A 24,270-nucleotide genomic window follows, 5' to 3' on the forward strand; every position below is an offset into this window, starting at 1 on the left:
CTAAATACACAACAGACCATGAACTGGTGGTCGTTCTGGGATTGTTGGGGTGGTTGCGTTTGCAGGGTGGCTGAGTGCGGGAAGTGAGGGCAGAATCACATGAATTTATCAAGTGCTGATTCTATTTCGACACATTCAAGCCCCTCCGAACACCCACCCGGCTCCCATTAACATATGTTGTAAACCCACTGCCATCCTACGTGTATATCATTTGAAACAATAAACAATGAGAATTGCGTAATTAATCTTGTCGTCGGTGTTATTTAATGTGATGTTTTCAAAGCAAAAGGGCTGTCGACATTCAAGGGTAGTGGCGTTGAGTAGATTCACGAAACAATGTTAAAATTCGTGTCTTTCTATTTATTCTCAAATGAGTATTTAAATAAATATAGCGGGAGAGTCGCAATATTAGGTGACTGTTCAAACAAACACGAAATGCTATAATTAGTCTTATTCTGTCCTACATAATAAAACAATTTGAAATATTCATTTATGTATCTGTTTTTGTCTTTAATAATGTGAACTATTCATAACATTTTCGCATTGATTGAAAATGCATGCATGAGATTAATTTGGAATCACAATGCGTAATTGGGAATAAAATGGGTATAAAATTCGTATTATACTCGAATTCAAAGGACGGATTGTTAAGCGAGTTTACAGCAAATAATTAATGTAAAAATATCGAGAGCATTTTACTGTTAATTGATCATGTCAGTGATATGCTGAAGTATATCAATATTCAATTAACATTTTTTTCCCTCTGAAAATAAATCCTCATTTTATATGCTTTCATGCTTCTTCTCATTCACAATAATCATCAATTTCACCATTGAGTGGAGCTCCAGTGGTGAGGAGGAGCCAGTTGGGGGTTAAATTCTCAGGCAAACAATAGAGTTGAGTCTGATGAAAACAACGAGTGTGGTTGATGAGACAAGATTAGGTGTTGCTTAGGAATCCTCTGAGAGTTTCAATTAAACACGAATCCCTGTGTCTTTGGCGCAATTTTCACGCTTAAAAATGTATCTCCATCGTTGAAGGTGTATGTGTGACGCGTTGAGAGACATCAAGGAAAATTCGGAAAGCTCAGGAAAGTGTGCGGAGAAGACAATTGAGATTATGGTATCATCGTTCTTCCCCATTGTTTCGCAGTGCTTTAGACGCCATCAATGGCATAGAATGTTGATTGTCACCATAAATTGGCGGGATATTCGGGGTGGAGCTGAGGCAGACTGTGGCATTTTCCAGGGCCAGGAAAAATATTTTCTGACATTTGTCGAATTTCCCTCCACACCACGATGGATTATGGAGGGTAAAGTGAGACAAACGATTTTTCTTTTTAATATACTCACTCTCTTTCGGAATTGGCCTCATATAGCAAAAGGAAAGCTCACGATAAGAAATGAAAGCTTGTGAGTTCTGTGATTCTCCTCTCAGTTTTCTTACACCTCTACTTTTACATTATTTTTGATATATTGGTTGAACACAATTTTGGCGTTTTCTTATTTATAATCGAACGTTGAAGTATGCAACACAACATTTTACATACATTTTTTATTCCAATTTTCCCGCCTGTTTACCGTAACTGCGAATTTCTGCACAAGAGTCTCTGTCTGAATCGGCAAAAGGATCGAGGAGCGAGTGAGATTTGTTTGGGGGTGAAAAGTGAGGGCCAAGAGGTGTCATTATACATAATTCAGAAGCTCATGTAACCCACTTTCTCACCCCACACGAAGGAAAATCCATAACTCTGGGTGGGCGAATGGAAAACGGAGTGTAAAAAAAGAAACACGAGAGCATGACAGAAGAAATTCGATCATTTGTCAAAAGTTCCCGGTGAAATGCTACATAAACGAGCAACCTGCAGTGGTTGGGGGGCAAAAGAGGCGACAAAAATGCCACTAAATCCCCCCGAGATAGCCAATTTGGTGACAATCAATATTCTCCGAAGGCTTCTCCTCGTTTTTATCCTGTCTCTTTTTCAATCCACTTTATACGCACTTTTACGCAAAACTCCCGCTGTACTCCGTCCTCTTGAGGAGCTTTAAGCAGACACGCCAATATGCGAATGTCTGGTTGGGGAGAAAAAGTGTAATTTTGCGTGTTTATTGTTCACCTTCCTTCTCAGCACATTTCACTGTAGAGCGTGAATTTCGTAGGAAACCCATGAAGAGTTCTCCATCGACAAGTAATCGAATCTACTGCAATCTCCTCTGCATGAGATTGGTGAATTTTTGAAGGAAATTCTTAGAACTTCCTGCAAAAGCTCTCAAGTAATTTCCGTTGATCTCATTCTTTCACATTTTTCCTCTTAAAAACCTTCCTTCGTGCTTCCCCGAAGTACCTTCATTTCCACAGAGATAGAGGGAGAGAGAGGGAGAGAGTTCTTTCTACATACAATTAAATTTTATGCGTGAAATTTCCCTTGGATGGAAAATTGATTTTGAGTGATAAATTTATTGGGTAAGTGATTGTGATGGAAGTTGTGGTGCGAATGCGTGGAAAGTCTGCCACAATCGTGTTGGTGGAGAAAACGCTTTTTTCCGCACCCATACTTGGTCTGGTGAGCATCAAAAGTAGAATTGCATTTGGAGCTTTCAAGGGGGTGAATGTGATGGGAATAAAAGTGGTTAGAAATTGCTATTGAGCAAAATATGTGGGCAACATTTCAATTGAACCATTAATTCTGATACGATGTTTTAACTCGCAGCACTTTAGACGATTTCCATGTGAATTATCCATTATCATATTGAATTGAAAGTTGTAAAAAAATCTTGAAGCTCGAATGGTTTTTTTTTTATTAAAGAAGAAAAAAACAGTCAATTTATTGTGCCCAATTTGATGTGAAGAAATGTGCCTTGGAATCAGTAGCACCAATAAATTCTTGGTATTTCATATGATGGGTAAAAATTGTAATGGAATATTTGTGTGTGTGTCTGAAATATTTTATAGTGTTTACTTAAATGGTGATATTTGCGATGAAAATTACAAAATAATACAACCCCATTGAAATTGTTATTTTAAAATTGGAGCACAATAGCGGAGAACACACGCGAGAATATTCAATATGCATGAAAATTTATTCATCCGAGGATATCAAGAGGCAAATATTGCCTCAAAACACTCTTCAATTGCCATATAGAGGAGGCTTTCATCTCCGATATGGGATTCTTGCCTATATTCTGGATTTGAGACTGGGCCGTGGAGAAATCCCTTCAAACGGAATACAAGAAACGTCCATTTATCCCTGACCCAGGGGCTATTTATTTTTCTCAATTTCTCAAATCCCACCTCCTGCTCAGCTCGGGATCGTGAATTCTCTAAATTCTCTGTCGCCTCGCCCGGCGGCAGCGGGAGAAATCATCTGACCCACATTGTCAAGTGATGTAATGGAAATTCCTACCGGATTTGCCATAAAAGTGCTTACCGAAAAATGTCCCGATAAGGAGATAGAAAGAAATTTCATTAAAATGATAAAAAGCACATTTCCATGGTGTGCGCTCTTGCTTCTCTTTGAACTGCCATTCTCGCATGCAATGCTCTCGATTCTGCCCGGACTCAATATCCTTCTCTCCTGCCCAACCATCCTGACTGAAATTACGTGCGCTTTTTTAGTCCAGCATGCGCCGGAGTTTCTCACGTGCTTCCCAGATCTCTTGTACTCATGGGCAAAATATCACAGTGAACAATGCAATAGGTAGCATGATCTCTGTTATTTGGGATGAAAATTGCGAATTTATATTTAATTGAAGCAGTTTGGGGGAAAAAATGAAACATGATAGACTATTTTCAATCAATAATTATTATTTTGGAGCACGATATGCCGTTCAATTTATAGCAATTTCATTCCGGAAAATGAATATTTTCCATTAGCTGAATTTTCTCCACAACAGGCTCATGCATTTTTGGGGAGAAAATATGTGGAGTACAAAAATAGAAGAGAAAATTGAGAAGAGCACTTCATTATATATCAGAGTTGTCTTGTATAGAGGATTTCGAGACTGTTTAGAGCCTCAAAATAATTTTTGTCTGTACGTGAAAAATTCTAATTTATGCGTAAATGTGTGAATTCTGCATTACTTACACCATCAATTGTACATTTCCATACATCACAATGAATATTTCCAGTTGAATTTCCACAGAAAATGAGGTACATGTACATATCACAGACATGGAGCTTGAATTTATTTCTCGTAAGCTTTCGGCACAATTTTCATGCTTTGTTCGTCTTCCTCTTCTTAACCATTGCTCATCAAGGATAAAACGAATTTTTATCTTGACGTAATTTTTAGATTAGAGCCATTGTGGAAGCATTTCGGGAGGAAAAATATCCGACTCTATAAAAATGCCCAGAGCTTTAGTATGCTTCCGCCGAAGAGACAATTTCATCTAACGCTAACTTGCAATTCATTTGAAGAATTTCTCTCAAATCTCATCTGATTACTCACCGCTTTCACGGAAATAGAGTGGTGAATGAGATCATTAAAATTCTGGGAATGTGTCTATTTTTCCTTCCTCAGCCATACCAAGCATTCCCTCACGTTTGAATATTTCAAGCCGTAAACATGGACGGGGCACAACATAATCCTTATTTAATAGAGATCTAGTGCTTGAGATAAAGTTTCTCTCCCAGCAACATTCGATATCTTAATTTTTTATAGAGTTCCGCCATCATTAAGGGTCTCCTTTCCTGCCTGCGTCTTTCCATTCTCGTTCACGTCCCTCCCCCCGTCGATAGCACGGGAAATGTGCAAGAGCCCTTGTTTGGAATATTGACGAAGGACGGAAAGATAAAATTCCTGTGAATTGCAATAAAAGTTTCTCCTCGATTTGACTTGAGATGCCTGGGATCATCTTTCATAATGCCTCCGCAAAGTCGCTACGATGGAAATTTCATTTGTCGATGATTAAATTAATTCCTCGGCGGGAAATTCGCATGGCGAAGAAATATCGCGCGACCCTTGCTCATTAAATTCATGGGACAGCCGGGAAATAATTAAAAACCTCATTCTCTTGGTTTGGGGGCCGCCTTAAATTGCCCAAAGGTGTGTGCTGGTGTGTGTGTGTATGTGTCAGACTTTCTGATAAAGCAAAATGATAAAGAATCAAATTTTCCCCCTTGGGGGCCACAATGCGGACGAATCCGGGGAGAGACGAAGGAGCGATGGAAAGAGGGGTTGCGTGGAAAAATATTTGGAAAACGTGACTGACATTTTTCCCTCTCTTAAATTTTCCACTTGAATTCTCAAACACACATCCCTTGAGTGTGGATCAACGATTGTCCAAAGGAGATTTTCCTCTTCAAATTTGTATCATCTACAAATTTCCTGTTAAACTGGCACTACTTGTATGTTTGACTAACCATTGATTCGAGCACGCACTCGAACGGGAGGGGCACGGAACTCTTCAGGGAAATATTTGACATTCCTGGTCAAGTGTTCAGAGCCCTTCTCTCGCCACAGAGGTATTTTCCTCGCGTATCAGTGCCACTGTTCTCCACTTAATTAGAGCCTAACTTGGTAATCATATTGTAACTACGCTCATTTGCAGGTGTAATTTGTCTTCGGCTTGTGCGACTCGTGGTGCCAGCTTACAAATTCCGCGGAGAATCGGCGCACTTGGAGTGTCTCTACGAGCTGGAGGGCAGTCGCGAGTCCGGCAATGACGATGGCTACAATTACGGTGGCCATTTCGATAGCGACGAGCGGGAAACTCTCTACTCCGTGAAATGGTACAAAGACAACGAGGAGTTCTACCGCTTCGTTCCTCGGGCGAATCCTCCGCAGCATAGCTATAAGGTCGATGGCGTTCGAGTGGATGTAAGTACCATTATGTATGTAAATCCTTGACGCATTTCTGAGCAATGATAAAGCATGAATTCACGAGTGATCTCTATGGGAAAACGAGCCAAGTACAGCGCAAATGTTACACTGGAATTGACCATAACCACTCTCAGTCAGTGAGCTCATCCCGAATGAAATAAAATTATATTATTTCTTTCGAAATAAATGGAAACTTTCATAAAACTTTAATTACACTGCTCTACATTCGACTCATCCTGACAATTCTTCAGGATTTAGTGTGGAAAAACTTCTGAATATGCTTAAACTTTTCTGCGATTTTTCTGGTCTCTCATCAGTTCCGCACTAATTGGTATTAATTAAAGCTCTTTCAGCTTCATTGAGACATTATGAAATCCTCTGTATACATACAGAATTTTTCCAATTGTAGCTATAATGAGTTTCTTCGTGTTAAATCAATCCATTGTTTCTCCACGGAATTTTCCCGGAAAACACGAAAAATTGAGCAAATATTACCACTTCCCGTCGCTTAAGCGATCGTCTCCATACTGTGAAAGCGTCTTCTCACCTGCTTCACAATACTTTACCCACCAGGAATATGTGAGTTTGAGCAAATATTACGACAAATTGTGCGGTGAATTCACATGAGAAAAAACTGCGAACGGAGAATGCTGAGGCGGAGTACAGAGGAAAACAGAAAAGTGTGACAGATGATAGGGAATAAAAGTCAAACTGGTTGACTTGAGTGAGCGATAAGTACTCGAATCTCCTTTCTATCTACATAATGCGATAGACTTTTTTCCTCTCATTGCTCTCATCGTCGGCAGATTCCATGTCACACCCGGTGCCACCCTTGGGGTGTTGCGGGGTGAAGCAATTTAAACCCACTTTGGCGCGTGTTGCGTGCAAATTGTGGATGGAAAATCGAAGGAAATTGAAAGCAGGGAAATTTATTTTTTTATTTCGTCAATTGCTCCGCATTCTCCCACTCAAGAAATGCTGAAGGAAAATACATTGAATTTCCCTTCAGCCCCTGAACTAAATGTCTCTCATAAATCGATGGTGGGAATAACATACCAAATTGTGGGTGAGATGAAATGTATATTTCATTAATGGGACACAAATCAATTTCGGGGAAAAATAATAATTTTTTGCCCTAGCAAAAGGTGGTATATAATAGATATATGTATTGAGAAATTTTGAAAAGGATTTCGAATTGAAATTAAAGTGATTCAGCGCACATATTTGTCAACGATATTGGGAATAATAAACGCTACCTGTGTTTATAGAAAACCACAATAAGCTACTCATATTTTTTCAGGATAAACAAGTCGATTTGAATAGCAATAATCACTCAAATGTGAGGACAAATTCATCAAAATGGCATTCAAATGAATGTACCGTGAAAAGTGAAACATAAATTCGTGGAAATTGAGGGGATTGTTTGTTCAAATGCCCCGGATATTTAGGAAAAAAATGTCAAGCGTGGTTATTGACAGAGATAGGGGACAAATCATACAAGTGACCACAAATTCAACTTGGGTGATTTACTCTAAGCCCTTTCCAAAGCCCGGCCAGGAACTTTACAGGGTGGAACGTTTCGAAACTATAATGTATATATATGTATGCTGAAAACAACATTCCATTCACATATGAGCCACCAAAGCATGCATTTATGGCATAACTAAATTCACATATAAAGATATTCATAAACCTATTCTTTGGTAACGAATTCCTATTCAGTTAGAGTACCCTGTATTGTCCCTGGATACTTCATAAATTATTCACTTACCCCGGAATATGATTTATCGTGGAGATTGTGGTTCTCTCAATAATTTATTTGATAACTATTTATTTCCTATTTTCCTTTATTATTTATTTAGGGTTGTATTTGACTTATTATAAAATATGATTGTGTGTTGTATTGAATCACATCGTGCTGTCTTATTAAAGTGTATTATTTCAGCTTTAAAATGCCTCTTCTTTCTGGTGTCCCTCTGACTTAAATGTATATACTTTCTTGAGCCTTTCCATTTTGGGAGGAGAAAGTGAAAGTTCTCTCCTCGTCACGAGGGCTGCTCTTTTGTGTGTTTTCCTTCGTGGAACCAATTATTATTTAGAAATTGTATGAAATTATGCCCAATTTACCTTCCCATACATTATTCACAATCATTTATCCCTTTTTTCACCACTTGTTATTTCAGCATAAATTCTCAGACAGCACCAAAGTCATGCTTCGTGGCATATCCCTCAAATCAACTGGTGAATATCGCTGTGAGGTAAGTTTTAGTCCTACTCTCACGGACCATCAGGCCAATTTCTGCCTGATGGCGGATTAGCGTCTCATTAATATTCCAGCCACACTGGATTGTGCGAGAAAAGAAATTCACCTTCTCATCTGCCTTGTAGGTCTCCGCCGAGGCGCCGGAATTCAAATCGATCCAGGGCGAAGGACGATTAGATGTGATTTGTAAGTATGCAACTGATTTTTTCGCTGCTCCGGCCGACTTTTCCCACTTTTTTCTCTCTCTCTATGTGTGGCCATATTTATTCCCATCACCCACTTTCTCGTGCGGTACATTTTTCGTGTGTACTCGTGATTCCAGCGGCGAAGCTAATTTATGGAAATAATTCTGTGAAATGAGAAAATTTATTCAAATCGAAGAAGAACCACAAGAATAATTTGATTTGCCCACCCATTCTTTCCACACGAAACACACTGCGAATGATAATGTTGTGTCATATTATACAAATTTTATGCAAAACACAATAATGCCAATATGGAAGTTCCTTTTCTTTCTCCCACCGTCCGTTTTTTCTCGCACTCTCTCTTCTCAACTTTCCATATTCCGCACTGTCGCACCATTGTTAGCGCTGATGAAAGCTCCGACTGAGCTTTCGCGACGCATCGCAGTAAATGGTAATTTCAATAGAACACACGTCTTTTCTACATTCCATGCACAAAGTCGCTGATTTACGTTTGCGAGGGGTTCCCACTCTCCCCCAGCTTACTTATCGAAACAAATCACCTAATTTCATCTTCCCGTCTGCCTCGCAACCAGCAGGAGCATTTTTATTCTCACTCGAGGAAGCACTGTGAAAGCATAAAACTCGATGCTGATTTAAAATGCGAGGATGGTGAGATAAAAAGGAAAAAAAAAATTTGTATGTAGATCTGCATCTTATATTGCTACTTCATTTTCTTCTGTGTAAAGTAATATGGTAAATATGAGCAAAATGAGGAATAAAAGGGAGAAATTTGTGAGAAGGAAAACCTAATTTCTAATATAGAAATGCCTTCTTTCATACTGTAGTAATAAATCTGCAAAAGTTTGCTATCGTGCTCTGCATTTTTTATTGCTTCAACTCGCTTATATATCATTGTATGGGGAAAATATGGAAATTAATTGACATTCATAAAATTGTTTATCAGCAATTGCAGCTTTCCTTTGTTTTTAATTGAAACACAACCATTTTTATAATGACCTTAAATTCCTCCCTCTCCTAAGGGTCCATTAATTGTTATGAGTTCACAATAAACTTCTTTCATTTTTGACGTCTTATTAAACTCTCGCATATGAAGAAACTTAATCGAGAAAAACAGTTTTTGAAATTCATTAAGAGCAAGAGAAAGACAACAAAAGAACATTCTTTTGTTCACCAAAAGGAGTAATTTGATAGGGAATTGAAGATTCTAATAGAAGAGGTAAATCCTCCGGAACAGGTAGTTTTTGTGAATAGCTTTGAGCAGGAAAAAGCTTACCAGTACGCATTTTTCGTGCAAAAAAAGAATCCCAGGTTTTGTGAAGGAGAGACTCAAAGCGGGAATTGGGGATTCGAATCGGATTCTCGAATTTGAGTCACACGAGATTCCATTGAAATTCTATGGGTAAAATGGGTAATTTGAAGAGTTACACGTTTTTCTACACTCTCTAGCCTTTATTTCATACAAATTTGCTTTCCAAAGCCTCTCTTCATATTATTTATTTCACTTTCCTATTCATCATCCAACTGTGGAGACACCATTTGAGAATTCAAGTGGAGCTCCACTCTTTTTCCACACCGCCGTCAGCGAAATGATTTTTATTTCAGCTGATCACAGCACATTTTTCCCTATTGATGTAACAGGATATGGGAACGAGAGAAGAATCATTGATAAGTATTTTGTACAATTATCCCTCCGTTCAAGGACTTCAAAGGATTTTCACTCAGAGTTCACCCCCAGAGAGGTTCCACGTACCTTACATTTTCTCCATCCACTCAACGCAGAAAAAGTTAAATTCCTCAAGTCCTTTTCACTCTTGGCTGGACTGCTTGAGGAGTTGCTTTTCCCATGAGAAAGTTGATGGGATTTACTGGAGATGCTCGAAATAATTATTTTATTTTGCAATTTTTCTCTGAGCATAAATTGAATTAGATTTGTGAGTCAGCTTTTCCGTCTTTACATTGTAATAAAGTGAAATTGAGGAACCCTTTTTTTAAGGAAACTTTCCCCTCCAAAATGCGCGCAAGAAAATATGATGGCTCGGCAGTGAGGAGTGGCGTATTGAGTGAGGAAGAGAAAGGAACATAAATATATGATGTAAAATATCCAAATAGCGACAAAATTGGATTTTTATTGTTGCCGAGCATGAGATTGTTAGAGAATCTGTCTAGAAAAGTCATCATTGAAATTTTATTTTCACTGCAACTCTTAACTGGATGCCTCGGCTCAGTGGAAAAGGATCAATATTTTATGATATAACCCGTCGCATGGTGTTCATGAGGAGAGACTGGCAAATTTATTTCATACCAAATGTGATTCATCGGATATGATGGAGAAAAGGAGGGAAATTGCCATTCATTCAATAAATTCTTTTATGGTATGGGGATAAACATAAAAAAATTTATGTTGAATGTAATGCCAAAGGCGAGTGGAAGATTATGTTAGTTTAATAGTGTAACATTTCGATATTATTTTTATTTATACTTGTGCATTTCATGTCCCTCAATGGGACACTTCGTATGTTCTTCATTGATCATAACGACATTGATATTGCGTTCATGAATTGAGAAGTTGTACTCAGAGGACGAAATAAAGTAATGATATCATGAACTAACCTCGCGATTATTTATTTTCGCAACGCCCTAATTTTTCCGTTATGCTTAGTTATGCCCAGTAAAGGGGGATTTGTTGAAAATGAAAAAAAGTGCACAGCAAAGAAATGTTTTCATTTTGTCATTTATTGTGCGCCCTTAAATATAACCTTTTGCGTTTGTGAGAATCCAAATATCACGAAAGAGAGAATGGATGTGAAGAAAATTTCCAGACACACGAAACCATCTCTTTCGCAATGTGCCATCAAAGATAATCATAAAAATAAATTATGTTAGGTGTTTTGAGCTCTCTCATCTCCAAGCCACGATTCTGTCCTCGGCGAATATTCCTCCTTACTTTCTCTCTCTCTCTCCGATTCATGATGCTATGAAAGTTTCCCATCCAAACATGACAGAGTGTGAGGGTGAAAGGGAATCGAGCAAATTACTTATTGATTTGTTTGTGAGAAATAAAACACATAAAATATGACACTTTGTTTTATTGTTCGCCACCGCAAAAGGTGAAATCCACATATTTTGCCTCGTCACACGAAATGTAACAAGCTCTATCTCGCTCGTTTTCGGCACAATGGCGGGGTTTGGGAGAAAATCACTTGGCAAAATACAACCGAACTCCCGATGCCAATTGCGAAGGGTTGAGCAGCATCGAAAAAGCTTCCATTGATGCATTTTATGACCATTTTCGTACCTTTCACGCCAGCCACAATAAAAGCTTGTGGTGTTTTGTTGGGCGAGGAAACATCGAGAGTGGAGAGAGCAAAAAGTGCCAAGGATATTGCTAAGGATGTAAAAAAAGCTCTCCTCGGCAAGAGAGCCAAAAATTCATTTCTCTCTCTCTCGCCATTCCTACCAAAAGAATAATTTCCCTAATAGAATTTTTCCAATTTCAACTGAAAGCCCGACTTTCACTTCACTTTTCGTACTGCTCTTCCTGGGCAAATCAAGACAAAATTTAAACTATACATTTAAACAACACAAAAAAGCTCAGTTTATGCAGGAGGGAATGAAAAAAGTTTAGAAAAGAAGGATTTATGTGGATGCAAAATGCCGCAAATTTCACCCATGGAATAGAGAATAAAGATGGAACACCCAAATTTGTTTGCTCAAGCGTATAAATTCATAAATATCAATTGAAAAACCCCAATTGAGACTCCGCCCCGTATTTCACACGAGGAGATTCAAAAGTTTTAGTCCATTTTCAGGAATTGTTAGTGAGAGTCGCCAATAAATAAAGATGAGGGAAGAATCTGGCGCTTTTGGCAGCGTGAAAAGTTTTGCCTCCTTTTTTTATGGAGGGACATGCGAAAATTATTCCCCAGAGAGATTTGTATTTTGCGATAGAGACCATATTACCCAGAGAAAAAAAGTGTGGGAAAAAGGATGGTGATTTGGGCCACCAACATATGAAAATTCGCGACCACACCGGTATTCGTGTGCTGAATTATTGCTATTTTCGAGCCCTCGCCACGAGCTAGGCCTCGGGTGCAAATTCTGCAAACACACGTGAATTTCGTGGGTTTTCTCTCGCTCCTTTTTTAACTCCTCACACCCGCAACAATGGTGAAAATGAATGGCGCTTGTTTGATTAATGGATTCCTCGCGAACACATACCATCAGTCGGATTTCTCTGGGAGCTTTTGATCATGAGCTCACACGAGCGCGCGCAAATCCCAAGAATCACCTCATATAGCTTTACTGTTCGTCTGCTCGGCTTAATTTGCCTATTAAATTACGCGTAAATTATTTGCCTAATGTGAAATTGTGGTGTTTTCGAAAATAAAGGTCACGATATAATGTTTCATCGTTGTCAATTGCAGCAAAATTCTGGGTTTCTCAATAAGCAACCTTGTGGTTAATACCAAATAGCGATTCATAACGTAAAATAATAGCACTCAAAGGTGATGTCGGAAGTCTGAAAACTTGAACTGGCGCTGCTCTCGAAAGAGGGAGAAGCGAATATCACCATTTCGCTATCAAAAAAGCATATCCTTCCGATTTTATGGTCCTATGGTCATTGCCTCTCGCTTTCTGCTCCACATAACTATTATGTTTGAGTGGTGGATGGAAAACTGTAAAAGTGGCGGGCTTTTCTCTTGTGTTCTTCCTCGAGCGCCTAGATGAGGGCATTTGCTCGTGCTTGCGGAATACCAAGCACTCGTGTCCTCAAATACTGACCATTAGTTCATCCCTCGGGGATTTTATGGTAACTCCGCAGTTGTGGCGGAGGCTTGAGCTTGGCCAGATTTCCGAGCAGAGTTCTTCAATCGCGCATTGTGGAGTCCTCTTGTACACTCTCTCCTCGTTCACTATTTTCACTCCCTCGAAGCTATGAAAGTCGATAAAAATCGAAGGATGTTTTTTGCCCACTCTCTCTCTCTCGCTCTTAAGCTGAGCGAGTAATCGGGGAAGGGTGAATGAAACTATTTGCACCATTTCTGCAGAGTGTTGTTTTTCTGCAAACTAGCATCAAACATTTATGCTTCAATGAAGACACGAAAACCCAAGAGTTCGCTCGGGAGTAACACGAATTCCTCGGGTTATCTTCATCTTCTCGCGCGCAACTGTGGCAAAAATTGGCAAGAATTTGCAAAATCATTTCAAGAATTGTGATCACTTCTGACAGAGACAAAAGTAAACTTCTCACACTGGATCTGGTCGACTCTGTCTTTTAGCCATTTCGCATGGGGTGTTGGGTGTGGGTGGGTAATATAAAATGACTGTAAAATGTACATTGGAGAATTGGCTCTCCTCTTACCCCACTCGCCCTGCTCACCCGAGAAAATATTACGCTATCGCAGTCGGGACAAAAGGGTCTATTTTCCCACCCATTTCACCCACTCGGCCCGGGAAAGCCATCGTATATTGGCAAGTGCGTTCTTATTTATGCGTCAACCAATACTCCACACGCACACACCATTTTTAAGAGGAAATCTTCCTCGGGCTTAGAAAACTTGAGATTTGTATCGATTCCAAGAGACAGATTTATGTTGGTGTTTCTCCCATTCTCATAGGCAGATTCTAGGTTTTATTTCACAGAAATTCCCTTATAGAACACTGTCAAGGAATGGGATAGAGAGAGGCTGAAAAATTGGAGAATCAAAATTAAAGATCAACCATAAAGTTTCTTCTTCACACAGCAACTTATCCAGTCATTCCTCGTCGCTGTCCAACCTCCACTCCCATTGAGATTCTGACACTCTGATACAATAAAGCCTAGGACATAAACAGTGAAAAATAGCTGCTCTCGGAAATGAAAATACAATTTGACGAATTTCCTGTCTGCCGAAATGAAACACTTTTACGTTCATTTTGAGCACATTCTTTCAATTAGGCAAAGTAATGCAATTACATGAGTAATTAAATGGCAAAGTAATCAATTTGTATGACAAGCTGCTCTTCAATTTCTGTCACGTGCCAAAGCCTTGTCATGGATGGGAAAAGCGCGCAAATTTTCACAGGGGTTGAATATAAACTCCACAAGCTATGGATTTCCATTTTTCCAAATAGAGTCAATAAATTATTAATACATCCAAAGTGCAAAGTTACATTTCTGTCTGCGCAAATTCAGGACACACACTTTAAGCTCAATGGAATGATTTTTGGAGAATTTCTACCGAGAACACTAATTGAAAGCTTGGAAAAAAGTCATGTTTTATACCTTTCATTTACCATGACTATTCTCACTTTATTCACATACTGAGGCAGAGCATTTTGAAATTTGAAGTTTGTCATTTTCCATTTGCAACACAAAGAGATTTGGTGGAAAACGATGAGTTTCTGCTCTCATCTGTTCCCGGAATATGGAATCGGCATGGGAATGGGAAAACTCACCAAAAGAGCATCAAAGTGAAATTGAGAGGGAATGTGGAACACACAAAAATTACATCTGAAGCCTCCCCCTTAGCGAGAGCTTTAGTTTCAATTTCCTTCACTCGGCAGACAAGAGACAAACACCTGAAGAACGTGAAGGATCCTTGTGTAAATTAATTTCCATCACACGTTGGGCGCTTCACTCCATCAGGCAGAACCCCTTTCAACCACCCCAGCGCCACACCGAGCAATGTCTGGCACGACATTAATAAGAATCCACCCGATGCCGGGCGAAATAGAAGACGTCCTCCTTGTCGTCGTCTGTGCCATCAGAGCCCCTGGAGCGGACCATGTTCGTATAATCCGGAAATTAGCCCACATTTGGAGCTCTCGCTGCTGCTGAAATGAAAAATGTTTATTGTGATATTCCCGAGAAATGCATCCCACCAACCTACCCATCGTCTTCCGACAACTCAGTGGGGAAAAACGGATGAAAATAATGGGGGAAAATATATTTGTATTTTTCACTAGCTGAATTTTAATTTTGGCAAGAGGACTGAAAAAAACGTGAATTTACTACAAGACATTTCCACTCGCTTTCTTCCCCATATTTTCTCGCAGATCTTCACAAATGAAGTGTACTTTTTACGAGGAGCCAGAGTTGGAAAATATTAAAATTATACCCATTTCATGGCAGGAAATACCGGGATTTTTTCCATGGAAAATATTTCCTCATCCATTATATGCAAAAATGTAGAATGACGTGCCAAGAATCATTTAAAAAGATCTTCCTCGTCAACACTTCGAATACAAAAAAATATTACTCAATCGCGAGTGCCTATCAATTCTGTTAATTAATCCTGGAAAACGGTTCGGGTTTAGATATGTGTTTCAGTTTCCATGTTTGCTCTTTTGTAATGACCTTCTGTCTCTCTGCAGATCTTCCAAAGGACGGACCACACATAAAGGGCGAAGAGGAGCGTCAATACCAAGTGGGCGACACACTGAGGCTGAATTGCACTTCTGGGAAATCACACCCGTTCTCGCTTCTGGAGTGGTTCATCAATGACGAGCAGGTATCACGGCTAGAATCAATAGACTTCTCAATCCTCTGGGACAATTAATAAATGCATATATTATTCAATTTGAGAGATTTCTCATGCGCGATTTGCATAAATGTTTGGCGTATAATTTTCACATTTGTGAGCATTGCGTGGTGTGTGTGCACAGGTTAGAAGGCGGGTAAACATGGGCGGGAGTGGGAAAAAAGCTAATGTGCTTTTAATGCCTCCCATCATGGCTTTTCACATTATTATTGTTATTATTTTTATTATTATTACAACATACAATTTCGCATTGAGCAAAATTCTACCGTAGCGTCCGTGACATTTCAATGGATACCGCAGAGCTTTTCTGATTTTAAATTCAATGTGCATTCGCATTTTGTCCACCCACCTTCATTTATTGCACGTGAAATTAAATGTTATATGGCAATATATATTCGCCATTGCGCCTTTTTTTAACTTCTCCACAAGAACTTTATAGGAGAAAAATTTTATTAGGGCACCCTTAAAAAAGCAATTATGCGCTGCACTTTTTTTTTAAAACTACATGCGCGAATGGATTTTTGTTCGAATCTGCAGAAATTACAACCACTAATTTCTCGGTGTCTAATAAAAATTCATGCAGACCATTGATTTCATTTAGGATTTTAAGTACCCATTGAATTTCTCTCTCTCTCTCTGTGATTTCGAAAGAAAATTTATCGCACATGTTATGTGTACGTGAGATGGCGCGTGTTGGGAAAAATGAGAAATTCTCACGGAATTTCCACGTCGATCTTCCTCAACTTTCAACTACAATTACCTGGTAATATTTTACAGGTAATTTAAGTGCAAAAACATCTTAATACGATTCCATCCCATGGAAACATGTATCACTTGACAAATGTCATTTTAATTTCACAATTTTATTATTAAAATTCAACCTCCGCTGAATACCTTTTTAACCCACCCGCTTTGGCACAATAACACGACATTTCCGCACTGTAAATGTCCTCCCACCAACCGAAATTCATGTTGTATGAGACGAAATTGTGTTGAGTGTAGATTCATGTGAATTGAGTGTAATTAATCATGTTGAATTAATATTCTCTCACAGAGAATGAAAAGGTGACTCTCGTAGATTTTTTTCATTATGGAAATATAATTAATACAGGAGAGCCTGAATTTATATTGTGACAAATAATAATGGTCGAGAGAACAATAGAGGAGGAGCATATTTATACACTTGTATTAATTTTCAATGAGTTTGCCGAGCTTTTTGTGTGCTTTCCCGTTTATTCCACACATAGAGCGATACTATCAATCGATATATTGAGTTTCTTGCCTTGTGTCTTATCAGGAATATCTCGGGGGGATTTATATGAACATATATGCTCCACCTTATTCTGCCATTGCTCTAACTCGCTGTAATGCATTACGAGAGGAGAAGCGTTGGAAATAATAGCCTAAAGGTTCAGAATGGTTCCGAAGGAAAGTCAGAGGCGTCAAAAGATTGCTCGATTCTCTATTTTTCTAACTGTTTTCATATAAATAAAATGTCAAGCTTCCCTTAATTATTATCAAACACTATTTTCTGGCTCTCCGCACAGTTCATTGCCATCACACCAAACTAACTGGTGAATGAGACGGGACTTTCCTGAGCGGCACTATCAAGACCAAAGGCTATAAATCATTATTTGTCTAGTATGGCGCTTTTCAAATCAAGATTTCAACCTTTGAGGCAATTTAAGTCAGACATTGTGAGACACTCGGAAGAAAATCGCGTGTTTCGATGATATTAAAAGACTCTCGCACATGAATCTCAATGTGTGCCATCAGATATCAAAATAATAATGATAATTTAGGTCTCAACGTGTGGCCATTTAGAGACAAAAGAACTTGAGATTAGGTCTCATTTACTCCATGCCGTTTCCATTGGTTATCAATGGAGATAAATTATCCCCATCACAATTATTCCAAGGCAGAAAAAAGCGATATAACATGCCCAGAGCTCGAGGGATCTCCTCTTTTCATGCGAAGAGGCGTTCCTGGGTGAAATTAACCAATTCACAGAGTTTAATCCCCTTCATACTCTTTCGGAATGCTTTTCTCCGTGGTGAAACTTCCTGGCTATACTAAATTATTGAGTGCATTATATTAATTCAAATGGATGAATTTAATTCTTCCACGTGTGAAGGCGAAAGTCACAAAACAAAGGGATTTTAAGGAGCTTTCCGCCTTTTGTTGTAATTCCATAAGCCACACGCACAAAAATAAAATTCAATTGTTTACAGGGATACGAGAGGGAGCTCCTTTTAATTAGCATAATTTCTCCTTTTGCCTTTCAGACCACATTTCAAAGATTGGCTCACAAAAGCCCCAAAACGGAAATCACTGCTGGAGATTTCATTTCCCTCTCTTCATATCGTGCTATTTTCTTGGCAATTTCATTGAGAACTTTTCTCACATGTGCGCTTTTCACACTTGACTTGTGCTCGGCTTCAGGATACGAAGAAAACTTGGGAAGCAAGGAGAATCTTGTGAAGCAATTAGTGATTAAGTTTACAGAATTACATGTAAATTTGAAAACTTGAGAGCGAGAGAGTGTTTCTTTTTTAAACGAATGTTCTCATTAAAGGAATAATTCATTTTTTGTGCGTAAACTTTGAACAATTTAAATGAAATTTATAGAGAAATCTCTGTCTGACCACAATTCTTGTGTGGAAAAAATTTATGGCTTATAAATCATGTGGATAATTCACCATTAAAAACACCTAGTAAAATAATTAAGTTGAATGTGTGGCAGCTGAAAAAAATCTACTGCTCAATTTGGGTGAAATTGAGCAAATGCTGATAGAGTTAGGCACAACGTTGAGTTTCAGTCCAGAGCTTTTATGTATGTCGGAGACTTTTCTCTAAATCACGCAATCACGCACTTTAACATTCACGGTGGCCGAGAAAATGTGAGACTCTACATTGAGGAAATGACTCGCCATGTGCCTCAAGGGGCCACTCTCGCGGGGCTGCCCACCCTTTCGCTTCAGAATCCATTAGGAATGTGAGCACAGTCGATCTTGATGGGATATCAATCAAAATTACGTCAAAATAGTTGTTATTCAATTACTAAACACTCAAAATTCCATTGAAGCCTATGAATTCTTCACTGGCTTGCTCGCGAGATAAGGAAGCTTTCTGCGAAATGCTTGATAGTGGAAATGGGTTTGTGCCGTCATATTTTCCTCGTGAGTGACTTTCGGCAGTTGGACGCACTTGAGGAGTGAAATATTGACAGAAAAATACATTGTGCGTGCACTTCTTTCACACGGACTTCCCACTTAAACGATCTCACTTCTTATCGTAACATCTCAGGGTGAAATCGCATTATCGCTTGTGTTGGTACACCTCCGGTCCGAGATTATCATGCGCCGTCATCATTTATCCACTCGACATATGTTTCCTTGTCATCACAAAACGTGAGTGTGTTAACGTTTTGCAAGTGGGTGAAGTAAAACAGCAACTATAAGAACTTTGTTCACGTGTTGTGAAACACTTGTCTTATTTGGCAACTTCATTACGGAGTATTTTACATATTTTTCGCTGAAGACAAGGCTGAAGAAGACTGTCGTGAAGGCTCTTCTTTCAACTTTACCGAACGGTTTAGATTCTTTGTCATAGATGGTGTGTAAATTCTAAAATATTATTAGATCGTGCGGGAATTCTTATTCCATTTGGCGTCGTTCCCACGTTGGAACCATTAGTGGTGGGGAAATAAATCAAAGAGGAAATTCTCTACATTTGGGAGTTTTGCAGGGCGATAATCGTCCATTTCAGCGACACTTGTGGATCATTAATCTCCTGAGGAGAAATGTCGCTAAAATAGTCCCACAAATGCCACCTCAAATAAATCCACATGATCTTCTATTTCACATAATTCGCTCGCTCACCTGTTTATTTAACACATCCACGTCACCGGAGACACAACACAATGCCCTCGTCATTTTTTTCCTGCCAACCCCCCGACGTGTTGTGTGGTGTGAAAATTGACGTGCTGGAGCAAATTGTTTGATTGTCGTAAAAATTGTTGCAAATATTTCGGGAGAAATGACAAAAGGGTGGGTTCTCACATATCACAGCGCCGTGGCAGACTTCATGTCAATTGCTTCAGGATTTATTGACTGGGGTGGACTCTTCTGGCAGGTGTAGGCTCCTTTTTGCCCAGGGAAATGATGGAGAGTCCCAAAAAATTGCCACTGTCGCTCTGGGACCACCTCATGATTTCATCAAATAAACGATAATGGCATTCAAAGTGAGGCACGAGGGCTGGTGCGCCACTCCCTGGAACATGGTTTTAATCGAGAAATGGCGTGCATTGAATGACCACCGAGGCATTTGTCCCTCCTCACCACTTCCACGGGCGGTCTGAGAGAAGCTCCCAGCACAGCCCCAACCCTGGGCACTCATTCACTCACCGACACTAAACATTGTGTATGCTCTTGTTTCACGAGACTTGCCGTATTTGTTCTTCTCGAACTGTTTTTCTTTCGCATCCAACCGCCAGGGTGGGTCAGCGCGCCCGAGTGGGTGGCGAAATGTAATGTATTCAATGACAGACGTAAAAAGGATATTTTTATTTCTCCTCCACTGCTGCTGAACTCTTTGGCCGTCAATGCTTCCAGCAGAGGGTTTGAGGTAAAAGTCTTCAAATACGTGAGAGAGAGATTTTATGTCCTTCTTTAGGGGATAAACTTTTTTTACCGCCTCCTCTCATTTTCCTCGGCCACAACAAAGGAAGAGGAAGATTTCTCGGACAAATTTGTTGCTCTAACAGACGCTTGTGGAATTTCTTCTCATCCCTTTTCAAAAACCATCCCTTTGTTTTCCATCTCAGTTACTCAGCTTTTGTGGGCTGCACAAAAAATCACAGTTACTGCAAAAGAAGCTGAAATGAATCACACGAATGGTATATTCGTTTTCTCAATTCATTTAACGTGTCTCCCACTTTTTTTGAACGGAATCATTCCAGGCTGAGGAGATAAAAAAGTCTTCGTTCCGTCCAAACTCGTCGGTGGAAAGTGATTTCCATTATATAATTTCGCAAAAGGCAAAATTGCAAATTGAATTCATTCTTCTCCGATCAATTAAATTCGATATGAGCGATGGGGTGAAGAGGGAAAAGTTGGAAGTTTGTTTATCAGAATGTTGAGGGGAGGAAGGGGGCATTTTTAATGCAGATTGGCATCAATTGATTTTAATTATAATCCCAACAGTTTTACTCCCACCGAAAATTGCACGTCCATATTGATTGCTCTCAATGATTAATGTAATTATTGGCAATCGCTCGTGGCCAAATGTGTTTCACTCAATAATTCAATCTCACAGCATTTTATGTTCATTGCTGCATATCATTAATCGCGTGTGCTCCTTGTGAAAATCCACTTGTATTTAATATTGCACTGCGGCTACTGCTATTTTTTGATTTGGAACCTCATGCATTACCCATGCTCTCTTCCATTGCATTGTTTTTGGATATTTTGGCAAAATTTAAATACATGCGTCCCCTGAAACCATCGACATTTGAATGTGAAATTTAAAAATATCATATAATAGGGAAAATTCGATTGTACGCGGAATTTTTACTGCAAATATTGGCCTTAAATAGTTTCGAAATATGGACAGATAATAATTTTTGTTGTATTTGTCAAGTATAATGAATTCCTCTTTATTTGGAATTGGATAGAAAAATATATTCATCATTTGTAAATTAATGGGCAATTCTGTAGTCAGTAAATTGATTAAGCGAGAGCATAAGCTATATTGATTCGGTTAAACTACTGCTCTTCGAGCACACTTATCATTTTGATTAACTGAATGATGCCGAAGGAAGGGCTTTCAGAAGCAAAAGATCCAATGGTGAAGGTTCATCGTAAGAAATTGACCCCATAATCATAATTCTCGAACGATAATACTGGAAGATATGAAGAATACTTTCAATCGAGCTAAAGTGAATGAGAGTTGAAAATTATTATTTCTTCGGGGGTAAACTTTATGTGAGGCACTTTGGAGAAATTGCTGGCATATTTAACCCTGAGACATTTTTAAACATAACCTCAAGGGTTTTGACTTTTATTGCACACAATATTTCAATTCAATTAAATTTTAGCACAGAAAAATGTCTGATAGTTTTATGGGAGTGTTTCTGAAATGTTGCTGGAGTCGAAATTGAGATGAAGCTTGTGACATTCACAATTAAAGGCTCAAAAAATTCGGTGGATTAAAGTATGGGATTTTTGAAGGTATTTCTGAACTTTCGCCATATTATCTATTATCGCGCAATATTTTCCAACACGTTTGTGCACCGAATCATTAAATTGAATGATGTAATTTGAGTAAATACCAACTATAGTCACCGATAATGATATGATAAAATATACGTGAGAGTGAATTTATTAAATATGCCACACAGAAAATGTCCCAACAAATTTATAATTATTTAATCAGCACTTTACAGACAATGATTGGATTTAATTCGAGCTGTGCCTATCCAATTTTCATATATTTTGCTGTTTTTTTTAACAGTATTGACTTATGAATATGACTCTCGGACTGCACGCCATCATAATGGCTGTTTTAATCATTGCAGGTGAAAGATAGGAACTCTTTGGTCAATTATCCACCGTATCAGCATCCTCATGGACTGATCACCACGAGATTGGGTCTGAATCTCGAGCTGGAGCCACGACACTTCACCGACGGGGCTGTGCACGTAAAGTGTGTGGCGAGTTTGTCGCCGGTGAGTCATTAAATTAATCACCCTGACGAATTCCGAGCCCTGTGACATTCACCCTCATTAACCACATGACGTCCCCAATTCTCGGGGCTTCTGCGGTTTCCTGCAGGTCCTCTGGCGCGGCGGCAAGGAGAGCATTGTGCAGACAACGAGACGACAACATTTGCTCGACAACCGAGAAGCAATGCTGCTGGGTACGTGAATTCCGCCCTTTTCTCTCACGCTTTTCCAGCTAATTCATTCCCGCGTAATTCGCAATTTTCCGTACGAGCCCTCATCAGAAGCACACATGAATTTAAATTTGTCTCCAGAGATTTCGCTTGAACTGAGAGACCATCCTGCAATCTTTTGACCTGCGAATGACAATTATTTACGCGTATTTTAAGCCTAAAATTCTACCTGTTTTTGTATGAATTTACTGCTAAGTCAAAGTGCTCATAAATCGAGCAGTTTCTATAGAAAATAGCGCAACGGACAATGAAGGACCCCTAAAGCATGCTTAATATAGATTTATCGTCTCCTTAAAACACAATTTTGATCATTTTTTCAACACTTTCGATCGCGGGTAATACTAATATTTTGATCTCAATCAAGCACTGCTGCGATCAAATCTGCGAGCACGGTGAAATTCTCAGCTAATGTGTTCGCTGAGTTGTGACTGAGCTTTCATAGCGACGCGATGCTATTGAGTTTAGTTGTTTCGCGTCGATGGGTTAAATGCGTCAATGAGAGGGTCGAAGAAAATCATGCGAGTGGCAATTACACACATTAACAGTCACCTTCTAATATCGTTGCAGTGCGCAGCGGATCCTCGACGCTGTCGACAATGTCACGACATGGGGGAATATTCCTTGCATGCCTTCATCTCCTGCTTCGTCAGTGCTGCGTCTGAAAACACACCCCGGTGAGAAATTAAATTTCTCTCAAAGGGGTGCACACACAAGTTTTCCACGACAAGAAATCCTCCAGGGGGATCAACAATCATATTTTTCTAAGAAGCATAAGTGCACACACACACAGTAGTCGAAACTGCGAGGTGACGAGGAATGGAAGTTGTGAGAGGAAAGAGTATTTCGCGTTCAGAATTAGACGAAAAAATGTACATAAGAGATCTTATAAATAAATTGGGAGAAAATTAATTATAAGGGTAGAAGGTAATATTCAAAAGAATTCTAGACAGATTTTTATTTAATTGCCCAAGAAATTAGATTGACTCTACCCTCTGAATTCCTTCCCCTTTTTCTCTTCATCATCATTGAATTCCTCATATTCCAGGAGTTGTAAAACACCACACTTTCCCGGGATTCTGCACGGTGAAAAGGAGAAGAGAGGTGGATAGGGAAATTTGATGAGAAAAGAGATATTTTTTCGGAATGACGGAAAAAAATTCAATGTGAAAATGCCTTGAAGAATAAATTATTTCCAGTGAACCTGTGGCATTCTTCCTTCCCGTCCGAGAACCGCACTTGGAAGGGTGACTTAAGCGGAGGCGGTCTCTGTTTTTCGTGTGGTGTATTATCAAATACTTTAGGAAATATTGATTGATTACTGTCATTATCACATGAAAATTGGGAAATAACGAAATTGTCAGAGTTTGTATTTGTCAAACAATGGAGAAACTTTTAATATCCTTCTTGTGCCATCAATTACGGCGCAGGAACAAGTCTGGCTGATGGGAAAATTGATTATGATATTGTATCATTTTTGGGGAAAGCTTACTATCGCGTTATAT

The 24,270-nt window shown here is 39.1% G+C and overlaps 1 protein-coding gene across 1 annotated transcript in view; it reads left to right on the forward strand.

The window, feature by feature from the left end:
* LOC132264777 (uncharacterized) overlaps positions 1–23,940 on the forward strand; it is a 29,280-nt gene extending 5,340 nt beyond the window's left edge. Inside the window, exons 2-8 of the mRNA XM_059765098.1 lie at positions 5,551–5,819; positions 8,006–8,080; positions 8,211–8,271; positions 15,648–15,784; positions 22,392–22,541; positions 22,648–22,732; positions 23,336–23,940. Of these exons, the coding sequence (XP_059621081.1) occupies positions 5,551–5,819; positions 8,006–8,080; positions 8,211–8,271; positions 15,648–15,784; positions 22,392–22,541; positions 22,648–22,732; positions 23,336–23,430 (872 nt within the window). The 3' untranslated portion in view covers positions 23,431–23,940. The remainder of the gene's footprint in view (positions 1–5,550; positions 5,820–8,005; positions 8,081–8,210; positions 8,272–15,647; positions 15,785–22,391; positions 22,542–22,647; positions 22,733–23,335) is intronic.
* Positions 23,941–24,270: the final 330 nt, after the last annotated feature.

This window comes from Phlebotomus argentipes, unplaced genomic scaffold (genome assembly GCF_947086385.1).
Source record: "Phlebotomus argentipes unplaced genomic scaffold, Phlebotomus argentipes genome assembly contig_6, whole genome shotgun sequence".
Taxonomy (NCBI): domain Eukaryota; kingdom Metazoa; phylum Arthropoda; class Insecta; order Diptera; family Psychodidae; genus Phlebotomus; species Phlebotomus argentipes.